At 36.6% G+C, this 20,821-nt stretch overlaps 1 protein-coding gene across 1 annotated transcript in view; it reads left to right on the top strand.

Moving 5' to 3' along the window:
* Positions 1-20,821, top strand: part of LOC149461208 (uncharacterized) — a 329,662-nt gene that overhangs the window by 53,343 nt on the left and 255,498 nt on the right. Inside the window, exons 13-26 of the mRNA XM_089678641.1 lie at positions 1,199-1,384; positions 6,627-6,812; positions 12,756-12,857; positions 13,072-13,173; positions 13,404-13,505; positions 13,719-13,820; positions 14,035-14,136; positions 14,352-14,453; positions 14,669-14,770; positions 14,986-15,087; positions 15,303-15,404; positions 15,620-15,721; positions 15,937-16,038; positions 18,589-19,467. Coding sequence (XP_089534767.1) covers positions 1,199-1,384; positions 6,627-6,812; positions 12,756-12,857; positions 13,072-13,173; positions 13,404-13,505; positions 13,719-13,820; positions 14,035-14,136; positions 14,352-14,453; positions 14,669-14,770; positions 14,986-15,087; positions 15,303-15,404; positions 15,620-15,721; positions 15,937-16,038; positions 18,589-19,467 — 2,373 coding nt within the window. The remainder of the gene's footprint in view (positions 1-1,198; positions 1,385-6,626; positions 6,813-12,755; positions 12,858-13,071; positions 13,174-13,403; positions 13,506-13,718; positions 13,821-14,034; positions 14,137-14,351; positions 14,454-14,668; positions 14,771-14,985; positions 15,088-15,302; positions 15,405-15,619; positions 15,722-15,936; positions 16,039-18,588; positions 19,468-20,821) is intronic.

Here is a 20,821-nt window from a genome sequence, read left to right as displayed (position 1 = left end):
TACATCCTAAAGCAATAACAAAGGTAGAAAGTAAATGTTTGCAAAAATTGAAAGGACAACAAAGTACATTTGAAATACGTTTTATGTAATTTTTTCATATTTTTAAACTGAAACTTTACTTTTGTGTATTAATATATATTCAAAACAATCTTTGGAACTTCTCAAAACATTATAGGTTTCCTAAAAGAGATGTTACAACATAAGCTTCCTTTGAGGCTCTTCGGGATTAATTTCCTAATAGCTGTTTACTTTTGCAAAATAATTTTAACTTTGCAAGGAAAGTTTCCCATGTTTTAGTGAATAAAATGAAAATGTGCTGACTTACATCATCTAATGATGAAATAATGTACAAGCAAAAATACAAATTTCTTTCCTTGCAAGTGATTGGGTATTCTTTGCAAATTGTGACCCCATTCACTAAACTAAAGGAAAATGATCTTGCAAAGTTAAAATTGCCTTGGAAAATAAACAGCCTATTTTCCTTTAGTAAATCAACCCCTTTGTTTCTTGTAGAAACTTTGCATGGAGCCATCTTAGGAGAAGGGGGAAGTCACTTCCTTGGATCTCTAACGTGTATATATATTTCAGCTTGAACTACTGAGCTCAACAGTCTTTCTTCTTCTTTGAAGTCAAAGAGAGCCTAGAAAACATGGAAAGCAGTTAATAGGAGCTCTATATGTTGACTGCATAGGAAAATACAAAATATCAATGTGCAGTAGTCTTTATTTACATAAAGTAGAACAAGTTTTCTTGCCACCTGGGTCTCATTGGGGAGATTTTCCTTCACTTCCTGTACCATAGCCAAAACATGAAGTTAGAAGAAATGCCTCCAAACTGAGTGAATCCCTGGTTGTTACCAGGGTCACCAGAATTAGTGTCCCATTGGAAGATTTCCCCTCTATCACTGTTCTGGGGCAACTCAAAATGTGGAATCTGCTTTTACTTTCACTTGTGATGATAATGGTAAACATGGCAAATAGAGACTAATGGGGTCACAAACTGGAATTAATCCTAACAGGGGTTCTTATCCCTCTCCACTACCTAGAAATAGGTAATAGTATTTTATATAATCATTTGAGGTATTGGGGTTCCTAACAATTATTGGTATTTTTATTACTTTGTTGTAGGGCTTCTTTTTAATTTGTACTAAGTATCATGTTTGATATTGCATAAATATTTGTGTTCTTCCTTAAAACAGATCATATAGATTTGAAAGGTGATTATATACAGTTGGGTGATGTCAATATAACACTGGCAGATCTGCTTGGTCAACTAAATGGGAAAACAGAAATAAGTGCTGATGAGTTGGCAAAGTTACTTCACCTTAATGAAACTGAAATTAATGGTGCATTTGGAAAAACATTTAATGTAAAAGGAGGAAAATGTAAGTGGTAGATATTTCTAATTTCATCAATTAAAAAGCTATGTCAAGTAAGAATTTATACTGGGAATATGTGCCATCCTTTTACATTATGAATTATATGGGTGGCAAAATATATCATATCTAGCGACCTTGTCACTCACAGCAAAGTAGACAGACCTAAAAACATATGATTAGTAGGGTAGGGAAAGGTTGGAACCCCTGTCAGTTTTTTCATTGCAGATTTTTCCCTTACTTTCTGTCTGGTAGAATTTCTGCACAAAAGCAAAGGAAAAATTCTATACCAGCATCCTGGAAAGAAGTAAAATCCCAAGAGGGGATTTAACCCTTCCCTTTCCCTTTTGACATAGTCGGCTAAAAGATCATAAAAAGCAAGTGCATACCACGTAAAAGACATTTGGCTATTAACAGACCTCTACCATTTTGAGAACTGCTGCTATACAGTCACACAACTAGTTACACTGATTCGGTGGCCTGATTTAGGAAAAATAAAATCAAGCTCAAGGGTGACAAAAAATGATTGTATGGAGTCAAATTTCAGATGGGGATTGTCTGATTAGACATCAGACTGGGAAAATAGAGTTTGGCAATGTTGAAGATACATGAGTAGTTGAAATCATAAGAAAAAGAAACTTTAATTCTGGATTTGTGAAACTATATGAAGAAAAGTAAGATACAAACATAAATTGTAGCTATTTTTTGCTACTATGTAGTATTTACATAGCTAAAGCTAAAAATAAGACAGTAAGATGTTTTTATTGCATTCAGTTGTAGATTAATTGCAAGGTAAAGTTAAAAGGAAAAAACAAATCTATTGTACTTTTTGCCAAGGACATTAACTGTAAACAATTGATTAATTTGTTAACCACTTGCCCTCCAGAGGATTTACCCCCCTTCCTGACCAGGCCATATTTTTGCGATACGGTGTTGCGTTAATTTGACTGACAATAGCGCAGTCATGCAACTCTGCACCAAAATTAAATTTACTTCCTTTTTTTCCCACAAATAGAGCTTTCTTTCAATGGCATTTGGTCGCCAGTGTGTTTTTTATTTTTTGTGCTATAAAAAAAAAAAGACCAACAATTTTGAGACAATATTTTTGACTTTTTGTTATTAAACATGTCCAATAAAAAAATCACATTTTGTCATAAAAATGTATTCTGCTACATCTTTGCTAAAAAAAAAATACCAATATGTGTAAATTAATTGGTTTACGTGGACGTTATAGCGTTTACAAATGGCGGTATATATACTGGGATTTTTATTGGTATTTTTTAATTTTACTAGTAATGGTGGTGAGCAGCGACTTATAGTGGGACTGCGGCAGGCATTCTGACACTGGGGGGAGCTGACTTGGTGTCACTGACATCCCCAGTGACACCAATACAGTGATCAGTGCTAATAAAAAGCACCGACACTGTATTAATCCACTGGGCAGGAAGGGGTTAACATGTGGGGCAATCAAAGTGTTAACTGTGTGCTGTTTTACTGTAGGCTGTGTCTGTGCTTTCAACTGTAAGCACACTGCTTTGCATGGCTCTGCTATGTAGAGCCATGCAAAGCAGTGGGCGGAGCTGACAGGGGAGAGAACTGTATTGTTTATATACAGATCTCTCCGTCCGTCGATAATGCTCCTCGATCACTGGGTGCCGGCGAGTAATCAGTGGTCAGGACCCGGTGATTGACAGCCGAGGCTGTGAAAAGTGGCGCAGGTAGGCTCTACCTGGAAATGCAAAATCACGTATATATACGTGATTTTGCACACCCCTGCCGCACTGTAGCAGTATATCTGCTGTGGGGGGGTGGGAAAGAGATTATTTTTTTTACACAGATCAAATTGGCCTGAAAATGGCAAATTACAACTAGGTGATACCAACCTACAGTTGAGAGGTTTATCTGGTAATCAAAATGGGAAACTAAACTAAATAGTGGGGAGACAAGGACATTTGAAATCAAAGGACAACATGAATTTAAGGGAGGATATGGAAAATCATTTGGATTGAGTGATTTGCTTTGTCAGCTAAATGGTAAAACAGAAGTAAATATTGGTGATTTGATAAAGTTATTTTAGCTCAATAAAACTGAAATAGAGGTGGATTTGGAGAAACATTTAATGTAGAAGGAGGAAAATGCAAGTGACAGATATTTCCATTTTCAGTAATTAAAAAATAAAAAATAATAATTGAATAAATGCAATACATTCACATTATGAAATTCATGGGCAACCAGAATATTATATATATATATATATATATATATATATATATGTGTGTGTGTGTGTGTGACCTGGTCATAAAATTAGCTTTTAAATGTGTTTTTTTAATGTTTGCACAAGATCACATTGATTGGAGTGGTGGCAAAGTCCAATTGGGTGATGCCAATATCACTTTGGAGAAAGTGCTTGTAAATGTAAATGGGAAAGAAGAATTAAATAATAAGGGTTTTATAAAGACATTTATACTCAGTAGAAACCAGAACACTCAGGGTGGCTTTGGAATAGTTTCTAAGGGTGATACAGAAGGAGGTTTGGTAACATTACATGTTAAAGTGATTATAAACCCTCACCTTGTAAAACAATAGATTCAATTTAAAATAGAAATGAAAGGCAAAACATTTGCATACACTTATGTAAAACATTATAAATACCTTTGTTCCCTTTTTTTTAAAAGCGGTCACATTCCCTCTGTTCTCAGTTGCATAATAGATGGGGGAGGAAAAACAACAGCACAGTAAACTTCCCAGTGAAAGCTAGGGGGGGGGGGTCAGGACAAGTCTGATCCTCGGCACACTGAGTTCCCAGTATAGCTAGTAGCTAGACAAATGACCATGCTTAGTGTGGTCAGTTTTTAATAGGGAAGAAGAGGAACTGGCAGGAACACCAAGGATTTAACACAAAGGAAGCAATACAAAGGGAACAGGATCATTTTTCACACAAGTACATGGTACAACGGGCACATATCAGGCATATGAAATGCTATGTTTACGTACTCTTTAAATTAACTACGTAAGTGGGAAAAATAAGCTTTTTATTTGTGACTTTAATGCAAATGGAAGGTCGGCTCTCCTCCAAACCCCTCTACGCACAAACAAACTGAGCTACAAACAACATTAAACTTTTTTTTTTTGCAAAAAGTAAAAAATACTCGCCTCAATTTCAACTTTTAATACTGGGGGGCGGGCATGGATAATGTCACTGCTCTTTTCCACTGCTTCTGGGGCACTCCTGTATCCAGCTATCTCATGTACCAGCAGTGGAGCATAGTGTCATCACTTTCACCTCTTGCAAGCATAGAAATCCAGGGTGAGTGGAGCTTGTTTAAATCTTTTTGGTGAAATTCTTATTTTTATTCTTTTCAGCTAATTATCTATAGGCAATGAGGGGCTGACACAAAGCAGACCTTCCACATTTCATGTAAAGTCTGCTTTGCTTTAAATGTTTAGCAATCACCAATTAAAGCAAAAGGTGGTTCTTTCTTTTCATAGCCTCTGAGTGTATGGTTGAAAGATACGCATGATCATATAATTTGAAATACAGAATTAGGTGACACAGGTTAAAAAAAAATAGATAAAATACTCTAAAACTCTGCATCTATAGTTGGAAGAATTGCTTGGCCAGATAGTTAGAAATATAGAATTATATGACATGGATTGAAAAAAATGTATAAAATCAACTGAATTTAAGAAAAAAAGGTTTGGGAATAAGGAAGTAAGAAAATGTACAGTATGTTCTATTTGAAGTTTATGATAAACCCATGGCATCCTCATACCTATGCCCCTGCTCTTAAGTGTACTTTTCTTTATAGAGTGGGGAAGGGTTAAAACCCCTAGGAAAATGTAACTGTTATTGTCAGGAACCAATAACAGAGATAACCAGATCTACATAGCTAGACTTAGAAACTGAGATCAGACTATTTATGCTTTAAGTGAGATTTATTTCAAAGTGAAACAAAATCCATCAGCAAACATAAAAATAACATAAACAAAACCCCAGCAACAGAATACCTGACAAATAAATCTAACAGGAAGCCCAAATCATAAACTAACTATATACAATATGTACAAAAAGAGGAACACGGGTAAGAAAAGTAAACTGGAGAAGCAGGGAACAGAACCATGATTGGGATCGGGCACAAGGGGAGCAGAAAACAGGCAGCAAGGTACAGGATGCAGGGCAGGAACAGGATCAAGATCAATAGTAGGAACAGGATACATTGTATACAGTATCTTGCAGCAAACAAGGCAAAAAGCTGGTGTCTCAAGTGTAATGGCAGAGGAAGACCTATATACCTGCCCAGCAGCCAGCATCAGGTGGAGAATGATTACTAGAAACTGCTCGCTACTGGGAGGCACCCGCTGGTGGAAACTGGAACTACAACCTCCTGCTTTGGGAAGCACAGTGCCAACAGCAGGTGATCTAGGTCCTGATGGCTATGCAGTATTTCATTAGAGAGAGTTCCCCACACTTCCTGTCCTGCAACAATGCAGACATAATCAAAAACTTATTTTTTATAGAGCAGGTTAAGGTTTGAACCCTTGCCAGTTTTTTATTGCAGATTTCCCCCCTACTTCCTGTCTGGCAACATTTGTAGACAGAAAGCTAGGGAAAATCTTTCTAATGGCTTCCTGGAAAGAAGTAAAACCCCTCGAGGTGTACAAACCCTTTTTTATTTTTTTTTTACACATTTGGATAAAAGATCATAGTACAATAAAAAGAACTGAATATCATGTAATAGACATTTGGCTATTAACAGACCACTACACTTTTGAGAACTATTGCTATGCAGGCACATAAATTGGTGGCCTGATAAGTCTAGCTAATTAAAGAGATCACATCAAGCAGCATGGACACATCATGTTCAAGGGTGACAACAAACGATACGATTTCATGGAATCAAATTTCAGATGGAGATTATTGGATTAGACTTCAGACTGGGAAAATCGAGTTTGGCAATAGTGAGGATACAATAGCATTTTAAATCATTAGAAAAAAGAGGATTTAATTATGGATTCGTGAAATTATTTGAAGAAGACAGGGAAGATGGCAATAATAAAATAAGGCTATTTTTATGTTAATATGTAATATTTACATTGCTAAAGCTAAAAATAAGGTAGTGAGATATTTTTATTGCTATAGATTATGGATCAATTGAAAAGTGAAGCTAAACTTAAAAATAAAGGTATTGTAAATTTGTGCAAAGGGCATTGATGATGCACAGTTGAATAATTTGTTAATTTCCTAATGCAGATCAAATTAGCCTGAAAGGTGGCAAATTACAACTAGGTGATGCAAGCCTACAGATGGGTTTATTTGGTAATCAGAATGGGAAACAACATTTTGGTAAAAATGGGGAGACAAGGACATTTGAAATCAAAGGACAACATGAAATTAAGGGAGGATTTGGGATATCTTCTGAGGAAGGTGAAGGCGGAGGTAAGCTTAAGTTAATACATTTTTTTCACTAACTTGTAGTGTCAGATCTTCTAATTTAAAGTAACTTAAATAAGGTGGTGGAATATAATTAGAAGTAGATAAACTGTACACCTTGAATGCTTCTGGGGACAGTTGAATTACATGCTCCTTTCTTTAAACAGAACTGATTTACCTAAAAGGTGTCAAAATACAACAGTGAGATTGTTAATGGACATTTCACATAAACTCATTATCTATTATGTGAAATCTCCATTAACAGATGTAAATTATGTTACAATTACAAGTATATTTTAGTTAGATGAAAATATACAGTATTTAAACCACTGAGTGTTTTGCAGCATCAGACTATTCCTAGCTTCCATTCTGGTGTAAATCTATATAGCTTTCCACTAAATTTTGGTCTTTTGTTGTCCCCTTAGTAAATCTCACATGAGTGGTAAACAGCAATATTCTTTGAACTTCCAATCAGGTTGTGCCCAATATACATTTGCTAGGTACAGTGTCCAATTAGGGAGCATTATATTAGCCACAGTACAGAAAGGAGGGGGGAATTTAATGCTTTGTCACCAAACTGTGGGTTTCTCTTTGTGTTGGGACACCCAGCAGCCAGCATGACCAGACCTGAAGTTGAGAGGTAAATTTACTTCATACTTGTATTGTAGATTGTATTGTAAACGTGGTTTTGTGGGTAATTTGTAAATATCGTATAAGTCAAGGGACTTAAACTGTACATTGTGTTGTAAATACTGCTTGGTGTGTAATTTGTATATATTATGTAACTCTATGAATAAATGTATACTGCAGATGGAACTACCTCTTTTGTGTAAGAACTCTCAGATCTAGCTGTGTACATGTAAATACTCCTACAGGGATTGGGGTGTATTTAACTTTGGGGGGCTTTTTGGTCACTGGTGTGGCAAAAGTAGAGTTTAGTAATAGTAGAGAGACAAGAACTTCTGGAATAAGTAGACAACAGTAAGTTAGGGGAAGATTTGTAAAATCATCTGAGAAAGATCAAGAAGGAAAGAGTAGGTTAATAATAAATGTGCAACTAATTTACCTAGCAGACTTGTGGTGAGACTAGGACCTTAAAATAAGTAGAAAATATAAAGTTAAGGGAGGATGTACAAAAACGGAGGGAGGATTAAGTAATACTTCTTGTTGATGTTTTTCTGGCTCCTTGTAACATGCTATGTGAGCTCTCAAACCTCTCATTTTACCCCTCACATCCTTTTGTTTGGAATGAGCAATCCTCCTTTGTTGCAGTCATGTGTACTGTTCTGTGCATGCTACAAATCCCATAGTCCATAGTCCCTAGCAAAAAATAGAGGGTGGCTATGTATCTACATACAGAGGGACCATGGAGAAAGAATGTAGCCACCCTCTAACAAGAAGTCAGTTCATAACAACAAAACAAACCCAGGAATTTGTAGATTTGGAGGAGACTGAGAGCAATAAAAGGTACTTGTTTGGGTTAAGAATATATACTTGAATAGAATGTGTTTTAATCTACATTTTAGTGTCACTTTAAAGTCATGTAAAATTAGGTTTATTTTACTATAGGCAAAAGAGCTGTTCAAATTGCAAGGGAATGTATATAGTAAATGTGGTAAAAATTCACTTAGCAAAGAACACCCAAACATGTGCAAGAGAAAATACAGTATTTTTGCTTGCACATGGTTAGATGATAAACATCAGTAAAGTTTCACCTCATTTACTAATCCAAGGGGAAATGCCCTTGCAAAGTGAAAAGTTCCCTTACAAAGTGAACAGCTTGTTTGTCTTTAGTACTGTAAATCAACTCGAATGGGTCTTAAACAACTGTTCTAACTGTAATGTGAGACAAAAGACTGTCAAAATGGAGGTTGTTACAACCTTGTCTAACTTATTGCATGTAGTTCATTTATATAACTGATTATATAAATGACTAATTAGAGGAGTGGTAAATTACATTTTACATACACTTTCTCCCCTATTTAACATAACTGACAATGGCTTATCATTTTTCTAGTATAAAAAACAGAGGTTATATGGTGCTAGGTAGACTGGGATAGCAGATGCAGGTATAAATGACAAAACAAAACAAAAATCCTATAGGAGTCCCATAAGTAAAGTCCTATAAGTTTGGCTGCAGTTCCCTTATAGAGTATTGAATATACACTCTAACACAATTAAGAAATGTACCCACATTTATTAGTAAGGTAAAAGCATAAAACATCCACATGGAGAATTGCAGAGTTCGTCAGAGTCATGGCTAGGTTGGCAAAGCTGATCTTGGAAGAATCCGGGGATGTTGGTGGTTGCGGCAGTGTGTCCAACTGGATCATCTTTTTCATTACTGTTTTGTTTGTGTTTTTATGATGATGAAGTGTTAATGAGTGAAAGGATATTTCTTAAGAGTCTTATACTTCCGCACTAGGCTAGGGAAAGAATATCATCACCCTATAACAGGAAATGCATGTAAAAGGAGCTTGATTGCAGGATCTTCAGGTTTTAAAAATGCAGATATAAATTTATTGAAAGGTACTGCTGAAATTACTGTAACAAGGTAAAGCTTATATGAGAAATTACTGACTGTGTTTACATATAAGGCACTTTGTTCCTGACATATATAATCAGGGCAGAAATCATCATTTAGTAGTATGTCCACATTGCAAGCTTGGGTCATCTATGTTAGCTGAGTTAATTATATATATATATATATATATATATATATATATATATATATATATTGTTCATGCCTAGCTTATCCATGTTAAATTTTGGATGGTCATGGGTATGGCACTGATCAGGGGAAAAGTAAAGTGGAAAAAAAAATCAGAGTGGAATCAGTAGTTAACCTCATGAAGATAAGTGTATGCAGAACTCACAGACATCACTGTTACTGTTCAATAATATTACAAAAAAAAAAACTGAATCAATTGCGTCAATTTAATAAGGGCAAATAGGCTGTGCACTTTCAAGGGAAACTTCCCTTAGGTTAGTCAATGTAGAGAAAATTCCATTTGCAAAGAATACCCAGTCACATGCACATAGAAAAAAAACAAGAATGAATGATGGAAGTCAGTCTTTTTTACTGGTACCCTAGGCATGAACAAGCATTTAACCCTTTCAGTGTAGGGAAAGACCTTTTTTGTTTTAGTTCAGCTTTAATTAGAACACAGCTCTACCCTACAGCTCCCTGCAGCAACATTGATCTACTATATATATAGAACATGCAGGCTAGCGCTGATAAAAATGTTAAAGCCGCTGGCACTCAAGGTATAGGTAACAGTCCCTACAGGTATATATATAAGAAAATGCAGCGCTTAAATTACATATATCATGTAAAACAGTAAATCAAATTCAACATATAAAATTATAAAACTGCGTATACATCAGCAGGGTATAAAATCCGTGAATCAATGTGACATTCTGTGCACTAAAGTACAATATATGAACTAAATAATATTCACAGTTGCAGAAAATGCTGCATAAAAAGATTTCTGCATAAATATGGGAATTGTCAATAAATAAATGTGACATTGTGTGCACTATACTGCAAAATAAATACAATTAAATCAATGAAGTTCACAATTGCATAACTCCAATAAGTGCAATATTGTATTCAAAGTTCCATCCAAATAGCTGCGTTCAAAAGTGTTTACCATAATAAAGTGCAATAATGTAAAGTGCAGGGAGTGAGTGCGTGATCAATCACACATGGAAATCCACCACCTCTGATGGATGTACACTCACCAGAAGGTATATGATATCAGGCATATATTGAATCACATCTGGAGGTGGAGAGGCAACCAGGGGGTTAACCATATAGCTCTATTGGGGCGTAGATGGATGAAGGGACCCTTGTCCTGCTTCTCCTAATTTAGCAAGAGCCTGGCTTTTCTTCCTTTGCTTTTCCTTTTTTAGAAGAGCTCTGCTTTGTTTGTGGCTCATCCGCCCCGCTACCGTACTCTTGATACTCATGACAGAAGCACTAACAGATGGATTTAAAATTTGGGCGGAGCCTAGTGACGTCCTTGCCGACTGTTTATGGAGTGGGAGTTTTAAATTTTAAACCGATCTGTTACTGCTTCTATCATGTGAGTGACACTCTGGAACAATTTCATGTGAAATGAAGCAGTATTACACTATGGGAGATGTCCTCTGTTCTTTCTGTATGTGGAGTTAAGCAGAGAAGAGTCCCATATATACAGTTATTGCAGGGGTGCCTGTCATCAGCTCTCTGCTGCCATCTAGAGCATCTTTTTGGAATTACCATGCTTGGTTGACCTGTATTAATTCATAGGTCCACAGTATGAGGTGAAAGGCCTTCTATATATTTTAAGGCAGAGGAACACTAAATCAAGGTGGCGCACTGTGTTTTTTGAAAAGACTTCATTTGTCCGGAGCACATCGTATTGATTTTTCACCATTTAAGCACTTTATATATTTTTTCTAATTTATATTTCATATTTTGATTGAACTATCATATTTGAACTTTTTATTGACTATTATATATATGTGAGTTAGCGCAACACTATTTATATATGTTTTATGTTTTAAGTGTGGGATCACCTTTTAAGTTTTATTGCAGCGGCTCTATTTTATTTGCTCATTCACAAGTTTGATAGTGCACATTATTTATTTTATTTTATTTATTCTTCATCCTTTGCCACTTTTGTCCCATAAGTATGGTAGGTATGTACATAATTATATGCGTGTGTGCGTACGTAAGTGGTTTAGATTTTTTTTTTTTAATTCTCCAGTTTATTTTATATTAATAAAATACCACTTTATATTATTCTGCTCCCAGTGGCTTTTATCTTTTATATTTCATTTAACTTATTGATTTTTCCATTCATTTTTGTTATCACCCCTCTTTTTATTTATGTATTTATTTATTGGCTCAAGGAATTGAACCTTCCAGGACCACCTTCACTCTTTACCGAGGACCAGATTCGCTCCTTACATCCACTTCACCATCAATATGCCAGGAGCAGTTGTCTAACCTAGTCATAGCTCAAGAAGTTTAGGATGTTCTTACTGGCCACAATGGGTAGGACTGGAAGCCCCTGGATCACACTCACTGAGGATGGAGGAGTAGATGTAAGGAGTGGATCTGGTTCTGCTTCAAGAGTGGAGGGGGTCCTGGAAGGTTCAATGAGTGCTTAATGATCTACTGTATAATAGGTGGTCATGGTGATTAGGTGAGTTTCTGCTGTGGAGGTGGAAAAGCATGGATGACAAGCACAGAACACTTTAAAAAAAAACAAAAATCTGTTTTTTGCATGGACACTTTAATTTATTGAATTCTGTATGATACATGATGCGCACATTGTAGCACTATATACAGTATATGGTATTTCATATATTCCTTTAGATCCTGTATCAGCTCCATCTAGTCGTTGAAATGCAGTATCGTATTCTGAAACTTAGAAAATACACCACATCTTAACTAGATGGAGGTGATGTTCATCTGCTGCAGTGACCCACTGAAATGATATGATATCACATCCATTTCCAAATCACTATGACCTTTTATGTAAAATAGCTTTTTGAAATTAGACTTTTCAGCTCAAGCTCAAAGCAGAGCTGCACCCAAAAGGCTTTTAAGCCTCCTCCCTGATCCTGCTAAAGAATTTGCACTTTTGGGAAGTGGGGGGAGGAGCGGGGCTTGGCAGTCATGAGAATAAAGGAAAAGTGGGAATAAACATCCAGGGTAGAATCAAAGAATGGTCTGTAAGTATATATAATATATTAGGGTAGACTACAAAAGCTTATCGTTATAAAGTACAGAACAGAGACATCTCCTAAATGAAAAATAAAGTTCTGAAGCTCAAAAAGGGTATAGGAAGGAAGGGGTCTGGGATATCTGTTACAATAAATCACATTCACTATTATGTAAAAAAAAAAAGTCTACAAATTAGGGCTATTAATTTAAACCTGAATTATTTTCTACAGGACAATTGAATCTGGGTTTTGGACATGGTAGCCATAAGAAGCAAGGAAAGGTGGACATTAATATTCAGGGAGGAAGCAATGACTTGTCTGAGGAGGGTGAAGGTATGTAAAACCCAAGAAAGCTGTTACTTTATAGTACTGAATTAGTATATTTCATATTTAAGCAAAAAATGTTTCTTCTATAGTTTTGCCTACCAGACTATGTTACTGTTTGCTAACCTGTAACTTCATCTGTTGCAATAAATCACATTCACTGTTAGGTGAAAAAGTTATACAAATCAGGATTACTAAATTAAACCTGAATTATTTTGTACAGGACAATGGAATCTGGGCTTTGGACGTGGTAGCCATAAGAAGCAAGGAAAGGTGGACATTAATATTCAGGGAGGAAGCAATGACTTGTCTGAGGAGGGTGAAGGTATGTAGAACCTAAGAAAGCTGTTACTTTGTAGTATTGAATTAGTATATTTCATATTTAAGCAAAATAAGTTTCTTCTATAGTTTTGCCTACCAGACTATTCTGGGGCTCGAAAAGGGTATAGGAAGGAAGGGGTCTGGGATATCTGTTACAATAAATCACATTCACTATTACTAAAAAAAAAGTCTAAAAATTAGGGCTATTATTGAAATCTGCATTATTTTCTACAGGACAATTGAATCTGGGTTTTGGACATGGTAGCCATAAGAAGCAAGGGAAGGTGGACATTAATATTCAGGGAGGAAGGAAAGACTTGTCTGAGGAGGGTGAAGGTATGTAGAACCTAAGAAAGCTGTTACTTTAAAGTATTTATTTAGTTTATTTTTATTTAAGCAAAATAAGTTTCGTCTATAGTTTTGTCTATCAGACTATTTTAGTGTTTGCTAACCTGTAACTTCATCAAATGCAATAAATCTCATTTAATGTTAGGTGAAAAATGTATACAAATCAGGATTGCTAGTTTAAACCTGAATTATTTTGTACAGGACAATTGAATCTGGGCTTTGGACGTGGTGGCCATAAGAAGCAAGGAAAGGTGGACATTAATATTCAGGGAGGAAGCAATGACTTGTCTGAGGAGGGTGAAGGTATGTAACACCTAAGAAAGCTGTTGCTTTAAAGTATTTATTTAGTTTATGTTATATTTAAGCAAAATACGTTTCTTCTATAGTTTTTGTCTACCAGACTATATTACTGTTTACTAACCTGTAACTTCATCTGTTTCAATAAATCACATTCACTGTTAGGTGAAAAGTTATACAAATCAGGACTGGTTATTTAAACCTGAACTATTTTGTACAGGACAATTGAATCTGGGTTTTGGACATGGTAGCCATAAGAGGCAAGGAAAGGTGAACATTACTATTCATGGAGGAAGCAAGGACTCATCTGAAGAGGGTGAAGGTATGTAGAACGTAAAAAAGCTGTTACTTTACAGTATTTATTTAGTTTATGTCATATTTAAGCAAAATAAGTTTTTTCTATAGTTTTTGTCTATAGGACTATTTTACTGTTTGCTAACCTGTAACTTCATCCATTGCAATAAATCACATTCACTGTTAGGTGAAAAAGTTATACAAATCAGGATTACTAGTTTAAACCTGAATTATTTTGTACAGGACAATGGAATCTGGGCTTTAGACGTGGTAGCCATAAGAAGCAAGGAAAGGTGAATATTACTATTCATGGAGGAAGCAAGGACTCATCTGAAGAGGATGAAGGTATGTAGAACGTAAAAAAGCTGTTACTTTACAGTATTTATTTAGTTTATCTCATATTTAAGCAAAATAAGTTTTTTCTATAGTTTTTGTCTACCAGACTATTTTACTGTTTGCTAACCTGTAACTTCATCCATTGCAATAAATCACATTCACTGTTAGGTGAAAAAGTTATACAAATCAGGATTACTAGTTTAAACCTGAATTATTTTGTACAGGACAATGGAATCTGGGTTTTGGACGTGGTAGCCATAAGAAGCAAGGAAAGGTGAATATTACTATTCATGGAGGAAGCAAGGACTCATCTGAAGAGGATGAAGGTATGTAGAACGTAAAAAAGCTGTTACTTTACAGTATTTATTTAGTTTATCTCATATTTAAGCAAAATAAGTTTTTTCTATAGTTTTTGTCTATAGGACTATTTTACTGTTTGCTAACCTGTAACTTCATCCATTGCAATAAATCACATTCACTGTTAGGTGAAAAAGTTATACAAATCAGGATTGCTAGTTTAAACCTGAATTATTTTGTACAGGACAATGGAATCTGGGTTTTGGACGTGGTAGCCATAAGAAGCAAGGAAAGGTGAATATTACTATTCATGGAGGAAGCAAGGACTCATCTGAAGAGGATGAAGGTATGTAGAACGTAAAAAAGCTGTTACTTTACAGTATTTATTTAGTTTATCTCATATTTAAGCAAAATAAGTTTTTTCTATAGTTTTTGTCTATAGGGCTATTTTACTGTTTGCTAACCTGTAACTTCATCCATTGCAATAAATCACATTCACTGTTAGGTGAAAAAGTTATACAAATCAGGATTGCTAGTTTAAACCTGAATTATTTTGTACAGGACAATGGAATCTGGGCTTTAGACGTGGTAGCCATAAGAAGCAAGGAAAGGTGAATATTACTATTCATGGAGGAAGCAAGGACTCATCTGAAGAGGATGAAGGTATGTAGAACGTAAAAAAGCTGTTACTTTACAGTATTTATTTAGTTTATCTCATATTTAAGCAAAATAAGTTTTTTCTATAGTTTTTGTCTATAGGACTCTTTTACTGTTTGCTAACCTGTAACTTCATCCATTGCAATAAATCACATTCACTGTTAGGTGAAAAAGTTATACAAATCAGGATTGCTAGTTTAAACCTGAATTATTTTGTACAGGACAATGGAATCTGGGCTTTAGACGTGGTAGCCATAAGAAGCAAGGAAAGGGGAATATTACTATTCATGGAGGAAGCAAGGACTCATCTGAAGAGGATGAAGGTATGTAGAACGTAAAAAAGCTGTTACTTTACAGTATTTATTTAGTTTATCTCATATTTAAGCAAAATAAGTTTTTTCTATACTTTTTGTCTAACAGACTATTTTACTGTATGCTAACCTGTAACTTCATCCATTGCAATAAATCACATTCACTGTTAAGTGAAAAAGTTATACAAATCAGGACTGATAATTTAAATCTGAATTATTTTGTACAGGACAATGGAATCTGGGTTTTGGACGTGGTAGCCATAAGAAGAAAGGAAAGGTGAACATTCATATTCATGGGGGAAGCAAAGACTCGTCTGAAGAGGATGCAGGTATGTAGAACCAAGAAAGATCAGTATCAAATCTTACTTTGATATTAAAGCAGCAGTACACCTGGCTAGCATTTCATGTTCACATCTCTACAAACACCTTTCTGCATCCGATTTGATCTGATCCGCTAAAAACAGACAGACGGTATCCATTCCTCATCCTTCTAGTGGATCGAATGACAGTCATATGTAAATGGACATGTGGTCCGTTTGCATCCGACCTCCCATAGAAGAAAGCAAGCTGTGTCCGCTCTGCATAAAAGGAGCTGACACGGACCTGTCATCCACCTGTTTAGCAGGAATCAGCGGACAGATCCCCCGCTGAGCAGTCGGATCTGCTGGCACACTCCTCCAGTGTGAAAGGGGCCTTAGTCGTGGCCATTGTAGTCAAGAAAAGCATTGAAAGGTTGATATTATTAAATTATATACTTTACTTTTTTTTTCTAAATTAGCACAAGGTGCAGTACTTACATTCAGTGAAACGTTCCCTTTTGCTGGTGGTTGGTCTCTTAGCTAAAATCTTCCATCTTCTAATTGTATTATATGCTATAACATTTTGCTTAATAGAAACTGATTAAAAAATAATCTTCCATTGACTGCCTGCCCATACCCCTACAGCAATAATCTTCTGGTGCTGATGGGGATAATACAGGTGCTGCACCTATCATAAGCACTTGCCCACCTTTTTTGACATCCTCTTCCATTCATAGAAGCTGAACTCTATCAATAAAAAGCACACTGTAAAGGGAGGAGTCTAATTCCCAATACTAAAACCCTGAGACTTGGTATTTGACCTTTCATCTGTGCAATTGGGTAACTTAGAAGATTCCAGTATATGAATACTGTACACCTTATTTTATATACCGTAATGTAATAGACATGTGTTTTACACATGCCAGTCCCATTGAAATACTGCAACTAGTTGAACTCTTGACTAACATAAGAATAAGGTTGCACAGTTTAATTAATTGTTATTTATATTTAAAAGAAAACTTTGGAAAGTCCACCTTTGAAGACATAGACTTGGACAGTGGCACTGTTCCAACTAATAGCCCAGAAATCACTATAGAGTCGATAATTATACCTCAAACTGCTCAAATACTATATCAAGATAACTCAAAGGGTACAGAAGAAGTAGAGCGTAAGTATATATAAATAAGCAGACATATAAAGTTCCAGTATAGCCATAATCATTTTAGATCTTAAAACCATAGATCATAACAATATGGCATTTGCATAGACAGTATCTTAAAATTACATTACACAGGTTACATAAACGTAATCTGTAGGGAGCATTACAGAGACACTGTCCCCTTGCCCATGCAATGCAATGTGACAGTGTCTTTGCACAGGGTGTCCCCTAACTCCACATATGCACCTTACCTGCATGCTCTTGCAGCTCCTTCCTTAGCGATTCTTCAAATAAAACCTGTGGTAGAAGTTAAATGGGAGCTCTCGCTGCAGATCTATCCTTATGAATATGCTAATTACACCATCTTTCATTCTAATATAATAATTTTAATATTTCCTTGCACTCTGATCTAGAATGAGTATTAAATTGATATTGTAGCCAGTTACCAGGCATTTCTAGAAAAAGGTAAAGAGTGACAACAGTAGCATTAAAGTGTTTTTTATGAACCAATCTGCTACCCCTACTTCCTGGGCCCTACTCACCTCAGCTAAATATGTAAAAATCACCGGCTCATAGGTTGGCTTGACCAGGATCAGACAAGTAACAGCCCCGCACTCTATTCAATGTAATTCAGTGACAGTGCTTTGAACTTTGTATATGCATGTTGTGCTTCTGTAGTAATTACCCCTAATTGGTGCATGTACACAGTTCAGGTTGTAGTCCCCATTGCATCACAAGGATGCACACCACAGAATACAGTTTCTAAACTACACTGAGGAGAAGTCTATAGCTATGCCCTTCTGGTTGGGTGGTTTAAATCAGGATTTAAAAATGAAGCTGTACAACAAAAGAGCCAAATTAAACAGATAGTAACTGCATATCTCACTTCCATCACAAATTCTAAAAATAGGCCATTGTTTTCACACACTACACTGTTGATGGCCAACAAGTTTGAAACATATCTATGCAATTTAAATTTAATAGTTCTATTTTGTTAAGCTGTATATGTGCTATAAAGTAACTGTGTTGAATGCACTATTGGCGTAGAGGTATGAAGGAATGATTTGCATGTGTCCACTGCTATCATAAAATAAGGAATAAACCATTCATTTTGGAATTTTCTGAGATATGCTGTTGCCTTCAGTTTTAAGAAGGCACTATTGTGCATCTTACTCATTCAGTGAGGGTTGTTTTTGATTCCTTTCATTTCATCTCTCCATGTTGGGATATACATTATTCATATTTATCTATTTTAAAGTAGGCATTGGTGGGTAAGAGGTAGGTTTATATACAAAACTGCACTTTTAGTGTCATAATGAGATTCTGTACTGACACTCCTTTAGATCTAATGAAGTAACATTATTCACAAAATGAAAGCACAAGTATATACTTTGCTAATACTTTGTAATACTTCATCCCAGTTGTGTTACATTCAACAGCCGAGAAACTCACACCTGAAGAACCAGAGATACCTACAGAACCTGTGGTACCTGAGCCTGAAGTACCTGAGGGACCAAAGGAACCCACAGAGCCAGTGCTACCTGAGCCTGTAGTACCTGAGGAACCAGAGATACCTACAGAACCTGTGGTACCTGAGCCTGAAGTACCTGAGGAACCAAAGGAACCCACAGAACCAGTGCTACCTGAGCCCGTAGTACCTGAGGAACCAGAGATACCTACAGAACCTGTGGTACCTGAGCCTGAAGTACCTGAGGAACCAGAGCAACCCACAGAGCCAGTGCTACCTGAGCCTGTAGTACCTGAGGAACCAGAGATACCTACAGAACCTGTGGTACCTGAGCCTGAAGTACCTGAGGAACCAAAGCAACCCACAGAGCCAGTGCTACCTGAGCCTGTAGCACCTGAGGAACCAGAGATACCTACAGAACCTGTGGTACCTGAGCCTGAAGTACCTGAGGGACCAAAGGAACCCACAGAACCAGTGCTACCTGAGCCTGTAGTACCTGAGGAACCAGAGATACCTACAGAACCTGTGATACCTGAGCCTGAAGTACCTGAGGAACCAGAGCAACCCACAGAGCCAGTGCTACCTGAGCCTGTAGCACCTGAAGAACCAGAGATACCTACAGAACCTGTGGTACCTGAGCCTGAAGTACCTGAGGAACCAGAGCAACCCACAGAGCCAGTGCTACCTGAGCCTGTAGCACCTGAAGAACCAGAGATACCTACAGAACCTGTGGTACCTGAGCCAGCAGTACCCGAGGAACCAGAGGAACCCACAGAGCCTGTGGCACCTGAGCCTGTAGTACCTGAGGAGCAAGAGCCTGCTACATCACCAGGTAAAAGGCACTGTGGTTTTTAAGGTTTTTATAAAAGCAATGTGTGACAGGGTGCAGTGGGCACCTCTTTCCTTAGGGCCTTTGTGCCCCACACACACTGCACACATGTATGATACGCCACTGGGCTGGTCAAACATACTCAAACATTTTGGATAATGATATGCTGATTGCTGGTCTGAAGAGCAGTATCTATGGTGGTAATAAACTGGGTATGCAGCAACAAGAATCATTGCTAATATGACTTGCCCCAGTAGATTACTTGTGACTCTTGCAGCCATCCTGCTAACTACAGGGTTGGCTAGTAAATAGATGCATGTATACTTCATTATAAAGTTGGGGCAACATTAAGCTATCTCTCTCTCTCTCTCTCTCTCTCTCTCTCTCTCTCTCTCTCTCTCTCTCTCTATATATATATATATATATATATATATATATATATTATATATATAATATACTAGCCTATAGTCAAGGTTGATTGATTATCCCTTTTCTTGTGTGAAAGTTATGATTACCTCCCAACTTTACATTTTGAAGAAGAGGAACAGGTTAATAGAAATGACACATGGGTTTTAGCCCAGTGGGTTTTAGTGCATTTTACGGCATCTAAAAGTGGTCCAGCATTTAAAGTATATGTAAACCCTCACCTTGGAAAACAACCAATTCAAATAAAATTAAAATAGAATTGAAAGGGAAACCATTGTGTGTACATGTAAAAACATTAAAAATACCTTCTTTTTCCTTTTTACATGACCACATCCCTCTGTTCTCAGCTGCATACAGAGCTGGAGGAGGAGAAACAACAGTACACAGATATCCCAGTGAATGGCTGTTCAAGGAGGGGGGGAGGGGGGAATGTCAGCATAAGCCCCATCATTGGAGGAGATCAGGCTGAGTTCCCAGCACAGCCAGAACATTTACTATGCTATGCTCTCCTGCCTAGTGTGGTCAGTTTTTAATATGAAAGCAAAAAGACTGGCAAGAACACCAGGGATTTCACACAAAAGAAGCAATACAAAGAGAACAGGATACTTTTTCATAGAAGTACATGGTATAGCGGGCACATATTAAGAATATGAAATGTTGGGTTTACATACTCTTTAACTTTAAAATATGTCCTGGACCTAAAAGGCCCCAGGCTTTCTGTTAAATCTTGGAACAGTCTCTTGCCATCCAGGTCAGTTGGGGGTATCGCTGAGTAATAAAGTTTGCTCAATTGTTATCTCTTTTTTAAGTTGAAATACATTGGACTGATACAGTTAAAAAATGTGGTTAAATGCCAGTCAATAAAAAACCCTTAGGTTACTTGTTTGTTGCTGACCAGGAAGTACGGGGGTTCCTCAAAAAGTTTCTGCAC

This window comes from Staurois parvus, unplaced genomic scaffold, assembly GCF_062004578.1.
Source record: "Staurois parvus isolate SC_StPar_1 unplaced genomic scaffold, SC_StPar_1.0 ptg000207l, whole genome shotgun sequence".
NCBI classification, from domain to species: domain Eukaryota; kingdom Metazoa; phylum Chordata; class Amphibia; order Anura; family Ranidae; genus Staurois; species Staurois parvus.
The sequence above is the reverse complement of the archived record's forward strand: the minus strand, read 5'-3'. Positions and strand labels throughout refer to the sequence as shown.